The sequence below is a fragment of the Sarcophilus harrisii genome, chromosome 4 (assembly GCF_902635505.1).
Source record: "Sarcophilus harrisii chromosome 4, mSarHar1.11, whole genome shotgun sequence".
Lineage (NCBI taxonomy): Eukaryota > Metazoa > Chordata > Mammalia > Dasyuromorphia > Dasyuridae > Sarcophilus > Sarcophilus harrisii.
In genome coordinates, this window is record NC_045429.1 from 39,544,963 (window position 1) to 39,559,625 (window position 14,663).

General features: G+C 40.3%; 1 protein-coding gene across 1 annotated transcript; it reads right to left on the reverse strand.

Moving 5' to 3' along the window:
* Positions 1–11,400: 11,400 nt before the first annotated feature.
* On the reverse strand, positions 11,401–14,377 carry CCN1 (cellular communication network factor 1). Its single transcript, XM_003767327.4, has 5 exons — positions 13,983–14,377; positions 13,447–13,660; positions 12,694–13,053; positions 12,311–12,519; positions 11,401–12,187 (listed from the first exon to the last, which is right to left on the reverse strand). The coding sequence occupies exons 1-5, from the start codon at positions 14,043–14,045 to the stop codon at positions 11,885–11,887; spliced, it is 1,149 nt and encodes a 382-aa protein (XP_003767375.1). The 5' UTR covers positions 14,046–14,377; the 3' UTR covers positions 11,401–11,884.
* Between the last annotated feature and the right edge of the window lie 286 nt (positions 14,378–14,663).

The following is a 14,663-nucleotide window of genomic DNA, read 5'->3' on the forward strand; positions in this document are numbered from 1 at the left end:
CTAGTCTTAGAAGAGTTGCAAGAGATTAAAAAACTTGTATATGTTTGTCAGAAGTGGGACTTGAATCTTCATGACTGGGGAAAGAGAGGTATCTCTGCCTAATTCTCTTTTCTTGTATTTGTTTTAAAAATTGACTAAGTCTAAATTTGACATGGCAGACTAGAAGCTGATGGAGCAGTGCACAATCCTGAGGGCCACGTTATATTTTTGATTCTTTCTTGGGTCATGGGAAAAAAAAAATACTATCCCAGAGCCAGCCTTCTCATAGGAAGCCTCTTTAACCTGGCTTTGGGACCTTCAGAGAGCCCATTAATGGCACCCTTCTCAAATTCTAAAATAAGTCTCTAATAAGACAACCATCAAATACCCAGAAACAAGTACTGATTTTATTTTGAATCATTTCAGTAGTGTTCAACTCAAGTTCTCATTTGAGGTTTTCTTGGCAAAGATATTAGAGTGGTTGACTATTTACTCTCTAGCTTATTTTACGGATGAAGAAACTGAAGTATTAAATGACTCACCCAGAGTCACACAGCAAGGAAGTGTCTGAGTCCAGTTTTGAGCTCAGGAAGATGAATCTTCCTAACTCCAAGGTCTGTGCCTTATCCATTGCACCACCTAACCAAGTACTAGGTTACCCGTACCACAAAGATTTAGAATAAGAGTTCAGCAGAAGAATATATAATATGCCTATAGAATCTATAGGTACATTGTTGAGTAAATGAAAATATAATACCATATTTGTCTCTTAATTCAATAAATATTTATTAAATACCTACTTTGTACTAGGTACTGCATTATAACTAAGTAATTAAAAGCATGAGAAAAAAGGGGGGGGAAAAGAATGAAGTAAAAAGTATTCAGCAGAGAACAAGAGAATAACCTACAAGGAAGGAAAGAAAAAAATAGACACTGATGAATATACTTTCTTTTATTATTCTGTGTTTTCTTGAGATGGAAATTTATTGTTATATATTTTGAATCCTTGCTGATGTTCTTCTAAGCACTTGATGATGTTTTTTATTATTATTATAGCTTTTTATTTACAAGATATATGCATGGATGATTTTTCAGCATTGACAATAGCAAAACCTTTTGTTCCAATTTTTCCCCTCCTTCCCCCCCCACTCCCTCCCCCAGATGGCAGGTTGACCAATACATGTTAAATATATTAAAGTATAAGTATATAAAGTATAATATATTAAAGTATAAGTATAAATATATAAGTATATATAAAGTATAAAGTATAATCAAAAATGCAGGTGGACAAAAATAGAGGGATTGGGAATTCTATGTAATGATTCATAGTCATCTCCCAGAGTTCTTTTGCTAGGTGTAGCTGGTTCAGTTCATTACCGCTCTATTGGAACTGATTTGTTTCATTTCATTGTTGAAGAGGGCCATGTCCATCAGAATTGATCATCATATAATATTGTTGTGGAAGTATATAATGATCTCCTGGTCCTGCTCATTTCACTCAGCATCAGTTCATGTAAGTCTCTCCAGCCCTTTCTGAAATCATCCTGCTCATCGTTTCTTACAGAAAAATAATATTCTATAACATTCATATACCACAATTTATTCAGCCATTCTCCAATTGATGGGCATCCATTCTGTTTCCAGTTTCTGGCCATTATAAAGAGGGCTGTCACGAACATTCTTTTTTTTTTTTTTTTAATTTAATAGCTTTTTATTTACAGGTTATATGTATGGGTAAATTTACAGCATTAACAATTGCCAAACCTCTTGTTCCAGTTTTTTACCTCTTAGCCCCCCCCTCCCCCAGATGGCAGGATGACCAGTAGATGTTAAATATATTTAAATATAAATTAGATACACAATAAGTATACATGACCAAAACGTTATTTTGCTGTACAAAAAGAATCAGACTCTGAAATATTGTACAATTAGCTTGTGAAGGAAATCAAAAATGCAGGTGGGCATAAATATGGGGATTGGGAATTCAATGTAATGGTTTTTAGTCATCTCCCAGAGTTCTTTCACTGGGCGTAGCTGGTTCGGTTCATTACTGTTCCATTGGAAATGATTTGGTTGATCTCATTGCTGAGGATGGCTAGGTCCATCAGAACTGGTCATCATATAGTATTGTTGTTGAAGTATATAATGATCTCCTGGTCCTGCTCATTTCACTCAGCATCAGTTCGTGTAAGTCTCTCTAGGCCTTTCTGAAATCATTCTGTTGTCACAAACATTCTTGCATATATAGGTCCCTTTCCCTTCCCTTTCCCTTCTTTAGTATCTCTTTGGGATATAAGCCCAGTAGAAACACTGCTGGATCAAAGGGTATGCACAGTTTGATAACTTTTTGAGCATAGTTCCAAATCGCTCTCCAGAATGGCTGGATGTATTCACAATTCCACCAATAATGTACCCGTGTCCCAGTTTTCCCACATCCCCGCCAACATTCTGCATTATCTTTCCCTGACTTGATGATGTTTTGTTTTGTATTTTGCTTATTTTTCTTTTCTGTCTTTCTTTTTTTCTATTCTGTTTTTTTCTGTTTTGTATTTAATTTGATAAGTAAAAAAAAATTAAAAAGCACACTAAGGATCATAGATTTGGATCTGGAGGTTATCCAGTCCAACCCCCTAAATTCATGAGTGCCTTGAAGACTCCATTTTATGGATTCTTTTAAGGATCAGAAAAAAAGTACAATGATTTACACAAGATCACCTAGCTAGCAGAGAAAGAATTCAAATCTAGGTCTCTGACATCATGATATTTGAGCTAAGCATCTCGCTATAAGAAGAAAATAAGTGCTTTCTTATTTAAACAATATTTTCCCAGTGAAGGATTTCCTCCTATGCAGCCTTTCTAGATAAAATTGATCATCTGTTTTGTTACTTTATTTCTATTTAGGTTAACAACTACTTTCTCCATAATAGCCCTGTGAAGTTGGTAACATAAACATTATTGTTACTATTTTATATCAAAACAAACTGAGAAGTTAAGCAAGACTTATAGGTATTAAATATCAGAGTCAATTCAAGCTCAAATTTTCAGATAGTGTGGTTCAATACAGTATCTGAGCTTACATTCAAATGAAGAAAATAATATGTATATATGATACAGATAGAGGAGAAGGAAGGTAATCTTAAATAGGAAAACCTAAATGGCCATGGGCACCAAGAAAAGCCTACTGGAGGTGACTTTTGAATGCAGTCTTAAAGGAAAACAGTAGCATTGTGTTTTCTATTTACCTGCAAAACTAGGATTTAAAATTCTACAAGGAAAAAAAGAGCCTTCTTGGTAGGTGGCAAACGGATATTAAGAATAATAAATTCTAAGGTGTGGGATTATACTTCATGGGCAATAAGCAGAGGTGTCAGGTCATCCCCATAGCCTCTGGCCCCTTCAACAGGCTGCTTTTGGAGCTGGCAGTTATTGCAGCTGCTGTTTATGGGAAAAAAAGCTCTGATGACTGGGTCAGGAGCTCTGAACTCTTTCCCCTTTCTCCCCCCAATCTTGAAACCTGCCAGCTGTTTTGAGGATATCCTGTAGGGAAGTCGAATTTTATTTTTATTAACTATTCAAAGTCTAGTTGATGATGTGGTAGAACTAGTCATTTTCCATTTCAAGCAGAGAGTTTGTTGTGCCAGGAATAATCCCCCAGCCCCTCCCTGGAGTCTGGCTCTTTTACTGATGTGCAGGGGGATTTCCAAAGGTAATTCCCATGAAAATTAATGGGAGATGCATGTCTGGACCTCGACAGGCGCGTATACCTTTTGTTGGCCCATTGAAGTGTAACTTGTCACCTTGCCATCCATTGAGTCCAGTCTGGAAATGGTTTTTCCTATTACAGTGCAGATCAAGCTTTCTTAGTTTTGAAACCAAAAACCTTAAAGTCCTCCTCTAGCATCAAACATGTAGATAATTCCAGTGACAATTCTGGAAATCACAATAATGAGCATTTTACAGTAAAGTCAGGACTGGGTGAAGGCTAAATGCTAAATATCTACAAGAAGAATTCAATTAGACATACATTTCTTCAGTGCCTACTGCATGCAAGGCACTGTGGTAAACATTGGGGATCAGAAGTGGAGAAGAAGCCGGCTACACAACCATCCCCCCATAAGAGACTCTCTCTCACCTGTCCTGGTTGTTGGTCATCCTTTTTTCCATGAAATTAATCTAGAATTTCTTTGTAGCTACACTTCCCTGATTTCTCCCCAGTGAATAGTTCACTCTCCCTCTTAAAATTACTTTTAAATTATCTATGATTTCTTTAATGTAGGAAAGTGCAAGTATGGAAACAACTTTCTCCAGTGTAGATTGTCAACATATCAATCTTAGAAAATTGCTTGGGGCGTTTAAAAATTAAATGAATCGATTGAGTTCATAACTTACTTATGAAAGAAGGGAAGGACTTTGAACCCCATGTCCTGAGTCATCCCTCTTTTCAATGCAGATTCTCATTAAAACAATGAAATCACAGATCTGCAGTTTGGTAGGTGCCTCAGTGGCCACATACTCCAAGTCCGTCTCCTCCAATCATTTTACAGATGAGATATGGATCAGTTAAATGACTTGCCCAGACAAGACAAAGAAAAAATAGAATTTGAACTTAGATCTACTTATTCCAAAACCAGTAGCCTTTCTAATGTGCCATGCTTTCTCCCTATACTTTGGACTGACTCATCTGAGTACATGCTATGTTCTCTCTCTCTCCCCTCTGGAATATAAACTCCCTAAGGGCAGAAATTATTTAGTTTTTGGATTTCTATTATCTATACTTTTGTGTAAAAATCCTTACACACATTAGCCAGGAGCATAATAAATGTTTGAAGGTGACAGGACAAGGGCTTGCTTTCAAGGATTTGGCCCTCTTTATGGGATAACTGAACAGTGCAAATGTTGAGCAAGGGATGGATGGCAACCAGAAGCATTTTTCTTCTCGTGGGAGCTGTTATCAGTGTGTCGAAACATTTTGACATTAATCTTAATTGATGAACTCTATCTATCTATAGCAAGTGCCCAAGCCTCCCTTGCATTTCAAGAAATCTCACCAAAGGTGAGGGACCCCTTCCAACAGAGACCTGTTGATTTCAAAATTATTAAAGAGCTAAAGCAAGATTTCTGGTATTCTTTGTTCAGGTGACAGGAATCTAAAATCATATATACCTAACGAAGGTCTATAATTTATTGTTTTAGTACCTCTGAACAAATTTTGAATAATTCGCTCAGCTTTTTTTTTTCTAATTCAAGGGAAAAGAAGGAAGGAAATTAGTATCTATTAAATACCTATAGTATGCCAGGCTTTGTGACCCTTGTAAATCCCTTAACCCATTTTACCTCAGTTTCCTCACCTGTAAAATGAACTGGAGAAAGAAATGGCAAATCACTGCAGTACCTTTGCCAAAAAAAAAAAACCCACATGGGGTCAGGAAGAGTAGGAGACATGACTAAAAAACATGTGTCAGTCACATTAACCCTATTTTACAGCTCAGGAAACTGAGGTTTAGTGGCTTACCCAGAATCTCAGCTATTAAGTGTCTGAGGCCATATTTGAGCTCAGGAAAATGAGTCTTCCTAACTCCAGGTCTGGCACTCTGCACTATGGTGCCACCTAGCTGCCAAATCGTAATAATAGGCAACATTTATGTAGAGTGCCATTTATGTGGCACAAGTGTGCTCCCGATACTTACTAGTTGTGTGACCCTGGGCAAGACACTTAACCATGTTCGCCTCAGTTTCCTCATCTGTAAAATGAGCTGGAGAAGGAAATGGAAAACCACTTGAGTATCTTTGCCAGAAAACCCCAAAGAGAGTCATAAGGAATTGGACAGGACCCCCAAAATGAGTAAACAACAGCAAAACATTTATATAACACTTAAAGTTTGCAAACTGGAAAGTGCTATTATTAGCTTCAGTTTACTGCTGAGTTTAAGTGCCTCGCCCAGGAGTCATGGAGCTTGTATTGAGTATCAAGGAAGAATATAAACTGAATTCTTCCTACATCCAAATCCTGTAATTTATCCACTACATCCCTGACCATAGTCAAATGAAGATATGGGGAAGCAGGATGGAAAGGGTGTTGAACTTGGAGACAGAAGACCTAACTGTGAATCGGGGCTTTGTCTTTTGCTACACATGGTCTCTGGGGCAAAATATTTAATCTTCCTTTAGAGGTCAGAACTTCTTCAACTGTAAAATGAAGAGGTTGGATTATCCCTGACCTGCCTTCCAGATTTTAGTGAAATCAAAGAGTTTATGTCCTAAAACATAAAAAAAAAAAACCACACACATATGTCTCTCTGTGGTAGCCATGGAGTCAGTTACTCAATGAGAGTCACCCAGCAATAGTTACCCAACCCAAGTCTAAGGAATTTCTTGGTGCACTATCAGAATTACTGGTTCTATTCAAAGAAGAGTCAGATGAATTGAACAGGTTTGAAGAACTCTGATTAAATTATTTGACTACCATTTTGAAGGTCTCTAGAAAAATGGGATACTGAATTAGAAGTAGAATTGGTAAATACAATCCATGTCATCCCAAGGAAGCTAAGAATAGGAGCAGAGGGGAGAAGTGTTTACAGAAGCAAGTTGATTGAACAATAATTATTTCTCTCTTTTTTTCTCAGTTCAAAATCTACCTATGATAGTGAGTTTCTATGGTCTGGCTTACTAAATTGTTCCATAGAAAGAGAAGTGTCCAGGGATTACACTATTTTTAGAAAGAACCAGGGTTTTTGAAGTGAGCATCTCTTCCTGGATTTTTTTTTTTTCTTTACACATCTGTTCTCCATCAAGCTCTCTGCTTCGCTTTGACTGAATCCTCAAGCCATTCCACAGATATGGCTTCATACATTTCTAACATTCTGCTTAATGGCACGATATAACTGGGGTGGGTGGGTGGGAGCCAAGTGCTTATCCTGAGTCTGAAGAACATTATCAAATAAGGCTTGTTTTTGAGAGCGAAAACCAAAAAAGAATGTATAGAACAATTTTTTTTATTTTAAAATTCACCATTTTCTTGAAAAAATTGTGATTTTTTTTTTTAAAAACCATATGATAGGTACAATAGAGTCAGTTAATTTAGAGTTAGAGAACCTGGGTTCTAATCTCTACTTTAATACTTGCTACCTATGTGTCTTTGGGCAAATCTCTTACCCTTCCTATGCCTCAGTTTCCTTATCTGTAAATTGAAGGGACTTGAATTGCTGACTACTAAAGTTCCTTTTAACCTTTTTAAATCTATGATCCTATAGTGGATAACATTAGTTAATTTACATAGTAGCCTAGATTGCCAACTACCCAGATAATTTTGTATCAATTCACTAGTAATTATTTTCTCCTCACAGGATTGGATGGATGGATGGATGGATGGATGGATGGATGGATGGATGAATGGACTAAGCAATGGGTAAATGGATGAATAGATGAATGGATGTTGAGGGCAATGGACAGGTGAATAAATGAATGGTAGATAGATGGTTAAATGTATAGATAAAGGAATGAAGAGAGCAATGGAGAGACAGAGACAGGGGGGGGGGGGGAGAGAGAGAAAGGAAGGGAGAGAGGGGAAAGGGAGAGAGACACAGAGAGATATTACAATATTACTGAATCTCAAAAGCTGGATTTTTTAAAATTGGTGTTAATGAGGTTAAGGCTGTCAGTATAGTTAGTTTTTTTCTTTTCCCCTGACCACAAATTAGACATTGACCACAAACTAGACACTTAATTATGGTCAGGTGACTTGAAAATGAGTATAACTTCATCACTGCTACTAGTGAAACAACTTAAAGAAAAAGTTTTGTGTATGCCTGAGAATATATCCATTCATTTTCAAAAGTCATATGGACCCACTTTGCTGGACCTCCATTCTATATTTGTCAAATGAGGGCTTAACCAACCAATCAAAGAATTAATCAGCACATATCTACTAAGAGCTTTCTATGCGCCATGCATTAGGTCCTGGGGATACAAAAAGAAAAAGGAAACACTCTGACCTCAAGGAGTTCCTATTGATAACCTTCAATGTCCTTCCCTGTTCTGAATGTATGCTCCTATGGCTCTGTATCAGTTTCTTGGGATTCACCCACAGATATAGATCAGGAACTGATCTTAAAGGCCATCTGTTCAAATTTCATTATCATCCTCGTTCTACAACTGAGGAAACTCAGATAACCAGGCAAGTGATTTTCCCAAGATCAGTGAGGAACTAGATATCAGAGATAGGATTGAAATTCAGTTCATTTGACTCCATAATCAGAACCCAAATCTGAGATTGGCTTACAGCTCTTAGCTTTAAAACTTCCACCATGCAAAAGATGAGACCCCCAGTGCTTTTGCATAGTAAAATGAGAACTAAACAAGATCTTCACTATATACAAATAGATAACTTCACTGTAAATGATAAATATTAGATATAGTTAAGAAGATCTGAGTTCAAAATCCAATCTCAGATACTTACTAGCAAGTAAAACACTAGCAAGTTATTAAATCTCTATATTACCTCCATTTTCTCAGATGTAAAATGAGGATAATGATCATAATAAGACCTACTACTATTGCTGTGAAGACAAAATTTATAAAGTACTTTGCAAACCTTAAAATCCTATATAAATGCTAACTATCTGAAGTATGGATTTTTTTCCTTTCAGGGAAATGTATAGATTTCCATTCTAAACTCAAAGCAGAAATCGGCAACAGACGAAACCAATCTGTTCTAAGTCTCTTAATTTGTTTCTTAGCTATTTTTATATCTTTGGGTTTTCTCCCAATATCTATGAGAAATGGAAATAATTTGGTTTTATTGATATCTGGCTATCAACTGTATGCTATTGACTTTGAACAAAATCAGCTGTGGTCCATCAACCTATTAGAATTTACTAGGATGATATTAAAACCTCCTCCTACCCTTCCAATTATCCCACTTTTGATATGAAAGCACTGATTATTCACTTTGTCAATATTTATTCCACAATTGAGTTTATTTGGTCAGATCTTATCTGCCCAAACCTATATCTGGATATCAGTGCACCTCACCCCTTTACTCTGTTATTCTTTTCTTTTTTGTGAGATTTCCTGATACATTCTTTATTTTCTTTTTTTGCTGAGGCAAATTGAGGTTAAGTGATTTGTTTAGGGTCACACAGCCAGAAAGTGTTACATTATTGAGAGCAGATCTGAACTCAGGTCTTCCTAACTTAAGGGCTGGTGCTTCTTCTATCCACTACTCCAACTAGCTGTCCTCTATGTTATCCTTTCTATAATACAGACAAGTTTAACTGCATTCAAGACCTGTGGGGGCCAGGTGGTACTTGAATTCCCGAACACCTAAAGTCTGTTCAATTCCAGGCAAAATCCCTATTGCTAAAGTGACATGGGTTGTAATTTAGGCCAGACACTTGTATCACATTATCTAAAATTATGTTTATGCCAAAACTGGATTTTAATAAAGCTACAAAATCAAAGTTAAATAGCATTGGCTACTTGCTTAGGCAAGAGACTGAAAGTTCACTTTTGAGAAATCACCTCAATGGCCCCCATCAACTACCTCCTCTCTTCAGAAACCCCCCAAACTTGCCTTCACTTACAGCCTGCAATTTTGAGTACTCTTAATGGAGAGCAGACCAAAATATTTCACGATGGATTTGAACCAAAGCCAAGGAGGGAGGAACGATGAAAGGAAAGCCTTTCTATGAAAGGTTTATTGTCCACTCTTTCTATAGATGCCGATTTCTCAACAACAGGCGAGCAGCATTTTCCCAAACATTGATACAGCCTTCTCAACTCCTCCTGGCCCCATTAAACAGGTCTTTTTCCTCAAGAATGCCAGTCATCTAGCCTTTGACCCTCTGGATAGCCAAACTCCATTCATGTCCCCCCAATATAAAGTGTAATTATAAAAAAGAGAAGGGGGAGGGGGAGGCAACCAGGTCTCTCCTCTCTATTGGAAAAGTACTTGAAATTCCTGGCATTCCTTTCCATTTAATAGCATGTTTACTTAATCACTGGCTTATTAGGATTAACACAAGTCATTGCTTCAAGCTCATTTAGGGACAGCACACTTGCCTTGCCTTCTCCAGATGGCAGGATTCTTTCCCCACCCCCAACCCTCTAAGTTTTTTCCCCTGCTTTAAACCCAAAGATTTTAATTTCCAACAAATCACTGGAGAGAGATATGGGCAAGCCAGGCTCAATCCATCATTCAGTCAAGTATCCTTTTAATGAAGTATTTTAATCTACATTTGAGAAAGGATATTATTTGAAAGGTAGAGGCTATAAACAGTAAGCAGTCCTTCATGATATGATAAGGGACCAAAGCTACAACATTCCTAGTTGTGAGCAGCCTGGGTGATGAATGAAGTGATTTTTCTTGCTACGTTTCTAAGGGTTTCATCGAGAGCTGCTTCCCTCCCTCTCCCCTGTCCTGCCCCATATATATCATAAATACTGTCCTCTCCAAAATTACCAACGATCTCTTAATTGTCAAATCTGAACTGTCAAATTGCTACAGCATCTAACATTATTGATCACTTCCTCCTAGATGCTTTCTCTTTTTAACAAAACATTTTATTCCTTTTCAATAAAAAAAGCATTTATTTCTTCTCCCTCTGCTCATTAAAAAAAAAAAAAAAAGAAGGAAAAGGATAAACCTTATATTAACAGGCATAGTCCACCAACACATATTCCTAAATTTGCCGTATCTAAAAATATACAGCTTATTCTGCACGTTGAGTTCATTTCCCCTCTGAAAAAAGTAGGTAGATTAGCTAATATTCCCCGTGATGTCTGTCTCTCTCCTGACCAATAGTCTTTACACACAATAAATTGAAAGGCCTTTTAAATATCTAATGGTTAGTGTCTAGTGATTATTGTCCTACCACTTCACAGACTGTACTTATATGGGGGAGGAGTCATTAGTTGTTATCAGATATATTGTTTCCTCATTCTGTCCTTATTGCACGACTGTCTAATCTTAATTCCAAGGTTTTCTCCACTGAAGAAATAGAAGCAATACTTTTCCACTTATATTTCCCTCCCTCAAACTGCCAGACTGTCTAGGAAAGCACTCAATCTGGAGTCTGTGTTTAAATCTGGGTTCTGTCCCTTATCACCTCTATGCTATTGACAAGTCATGTCACCTTTCTTTGCCTCAGTTTCCCCATCTGCAAAGTAAGCTTTGCCTGCATGACCTCCAAGACCTCTTCCACTTCTGAAATTGAGTCATACTCAGAAAGTTAGGTAAATATTTCTTTATTAAATGATTAATTCCATAAATAAAATTTTTTCACTGAATATAAAATTAAAATCATTTACAACTTATTCCAGTATTACATTTTTTCCCAAGAAAAGCTACATTTTTTTTTGATAAATAAAAACATTCAGTCTTAAAACAGCTGGTTTCTGTTTGCAGTTCCGATGCAGTTGGTACATCATAGCTGCCACTCAGGCTTTACACTCACAGAGTGCCACATCAGGGAAGGGTGGAAAATTCTCAATTTGCTTCTGGAAAAAGGATCAAAAAGACTTCAGGTGTCTCACTAATCACATCATCTCTTTTTTTAAAAGGCACAGAAAGAAAAAGAGAGAAGTCTGTTTACCAAATAATTTACAAACAGAAAGCAGAATGTTGTCGACTTATATAACAGGCTCCAAAACGAAGCAATAAAAAGGGGCTCCAATACTATGAAGCATTTAAGTATTCTCAAATCTCGTTTGCCTTAATGTCCATCTGCACAGTGCACTGGGAAGTTTCAAAAATACCTTGAAGGTGACTGGAGAATGAGCTAGGCGGCCCTTCTACAATAGGGTTCCTTCTGCCTTCCCCGGCCCACCCCAGCCCCAGGTATCTGGGTATTTCCGATTCTGACACTGCCTCCCCTCAGTTTCCCACTCCAGCCCCGAAAAGGGCCGTTTAGTCCCTAAATTTGTGAATGTCATTGAACAGCCTGTAAAACGGGAAAGTGCCCTCGTTGGCGTGTGGGCAGTTGTGGCTGCATTTGCAGGACTGGATCATCATGACGTTCTTGGTGACGAAGTCGCCGTCCTCGCAGCGGAAGCGGACCTTGACGGTTCTGGTCTGCTGGGGTGTGCAGCATCTCCCGTCCGTGCAGTTGCCACAGTACTTGGGGCGGTACTTTTTGAGGCTGGTGCATCCCGCAAAGGTAAAGTTCGTGGGCTCGGCAGCTTTCCTGGTTTTGTTGCATTTCTTTCCCTTCTGCAAGAAGAGAGAAGGAGGGAAATAAAAGCAGGGATTATTTCTCGGAGAGGCAAACCCGTGGCACGTGGGCCTGGTAACAATTTCCATGAAGCTGGGCTGACTATTAAGTTCCAAACTGACCTTGAGGATGCTATGCGCCGTCTGACCACAGGGGCGCACTTCACAGATTCTGGTTTCTTTAATCAAGCGACATTGCGGGTTGTCATTGGTTACTCTGGTCGAGACACCAGTTCCACAAGTCTTGGAGCAATGGGACCATGCAGTTGTTTGAACGATGCATTTCTGGCTAGGGAATAGGTTATATATGATGCGCGGCTGCGATCCAAAAACTATAATGGGGGGAGAGAAGGAGGGAGAGAAGAGAGAGAGAAAAGAGGGTTATTCTAAGTTTTCAACGGGCCACTCTGCCCAGAGAAAGAAACAGCTTTTACTCGTCTAACAGTTTAAAACGAATCAGAGAATTCATTCCACTACTCCTTTTACAAGTCTCAGCGCCTACTTACCGGGGAGTTGTTTTAAAGGGATGCCTCCTTTTCCGACGGCAATCAACTCATTGTTTCTGGTGAGTTCGATTTCGGAGGCTCCTATTCCAAGTCCCATGCCCGGGAAACCGTCCACCTCATCCAGGGCATTATTGGCAAACTCGTCATCACACATCCATTCTTCGCAGCACTTCCCGGGCATTTTGACCAGCCGGGGGTTGGTGCAGCCCAAGGTGGGAAGAACCAGTTCTTGGGGACACAGAGGGATGCAGCCCACCGCCCCGTCGATACATGTGCACTGGTGTTTACAGTTGGGTTGGAAACTTTCACCGTTCTGGTATATTCTGGCGTTATAGTCACAAGGTCTTCCCTCGGACTGGGCTGCAGAGATGACCAAAAAAAAAGGGGGGGGGGGAGGGAAAAGATAGGGTTAACTTTCCCAATCACTGCTTGAAGCTCCTACGTATTTTTTTTTTTTTTTCTCTGTTAAATTCAGTTTACGGTAAAGTTCTCCTACAATTCCCCGGAGACCCAAGACTAGAACAATAAGTCAGTCAGGAATCACTTTTCCGTATGGGCTTTTAGCGGGGCCCAGACATACTGAATTGCATTCCAGACTGCTGAAATCATCTGCCTTTCTGCCAAGCTACCAACAACAAAGCATAGCCATACATGGCCTCAGTGGGACCAAACTTCTGCACTAGAGGGGCCCGTTATTATTATTGTTATTGTTGTCGTTGTCGTTTTACGAAGCCCAGACCGCGAGCGGCTCACCTCGGCAGATTCCTTTCAGAGCCGTGGAATTGGCGCCGAAGTTGCATTCCAGCCCCTTGGTGTGGTCGCAAGGTTGAAGTTTACTGCAGTCTTCGTTAAGCTGTTTCGCACAGACTTTGCAGCATTTGCAGCCGTCCAGGACCAGCCCCACTCCCGGGGCGCATTTGGGTACCTGGAAGGGACACTGGCAGGAGGCTGTGCAGTTGGAGAGCGCCTGAAAAGCGAAAGGAACACAGTGAGAAAGGCTGCAGAATGCAAAGCCTTCCCCCCACACCCCCCGCCCCGGGGGAAAGGGGAGCTCTCAAGGCATTGAGCTAACGCGCTTGTTCCAGCCAGCCCCCGAGTGCCTTCTAAGGGGGTCAAGTTCATCCGGGGATCCAAAGTCCCGGGAAGGTTTGCCAGGGACTGCAATGGAAGGCTTACTACACAGTCTGTTCTTCTCGCCCCCTCCCCACTCGGGGCTGCGGTTTGAGGACTGGGGGAGGGCGTGAGGGACCGGGAGAAGAAACAAGCTGGATACGGACTGCCAAACTTACCAGTCCGGCTAAATGGAACAAGGTGACGGCAAAGACGAAACTTCTGGCTGCCTGGGAGCTCATTGTTAACGGTGCAGGAATAGCCCTCGTGCTATTGCAGCCAAAAGTAAAAAGAAAGAAAAAGAAACAACGCGAGTATAACTTGGGGATGGAGGCGGAGAACTCTTTGAGCCGAGCCGCAGAACTCTTGAGCCGGGACTTGGGAGGCTGGCTGCTGGGATCTGGCTCTGCCCCCTGGAGAGAGGGGCTCGAAGATCCGGCAGCGGGGCGGCGGAACTTGCTCGGAGATCAGAAGCTCGGCGACAGTGGCCGCTGCGCTCTCCTTGCAGCTGCCGAGGTCAGCCAGCACGCTTCGGGGGAGATTCTCTCGCTGTGTGCCGAGGAGCCGCGCGCCGCGCCTTTTATAGGCCGAGCCCAGCGCCGCCGCGTGTGTGCAGCTGAGTGACGTAGGCGCTGTCTGAGCGTTCAAGAATTCTCAAACATCTCAGGAATGCTTCTTTGGCGCGGGCTCCAGCCAAGCGCCTCCCCTGGCTTCCTTGCACCTTTTTTGTCCCAGACCCATCGAGAAAACAGGCCATTTTTTTTCCATTTGAAATAACCACTTAGATCGGGGAGGATTTTCCTCGCTGGAGGCTGCGGGGGTAGGGGGGAACCGCGAGGGAGACAGAAAGGGAAAGTATG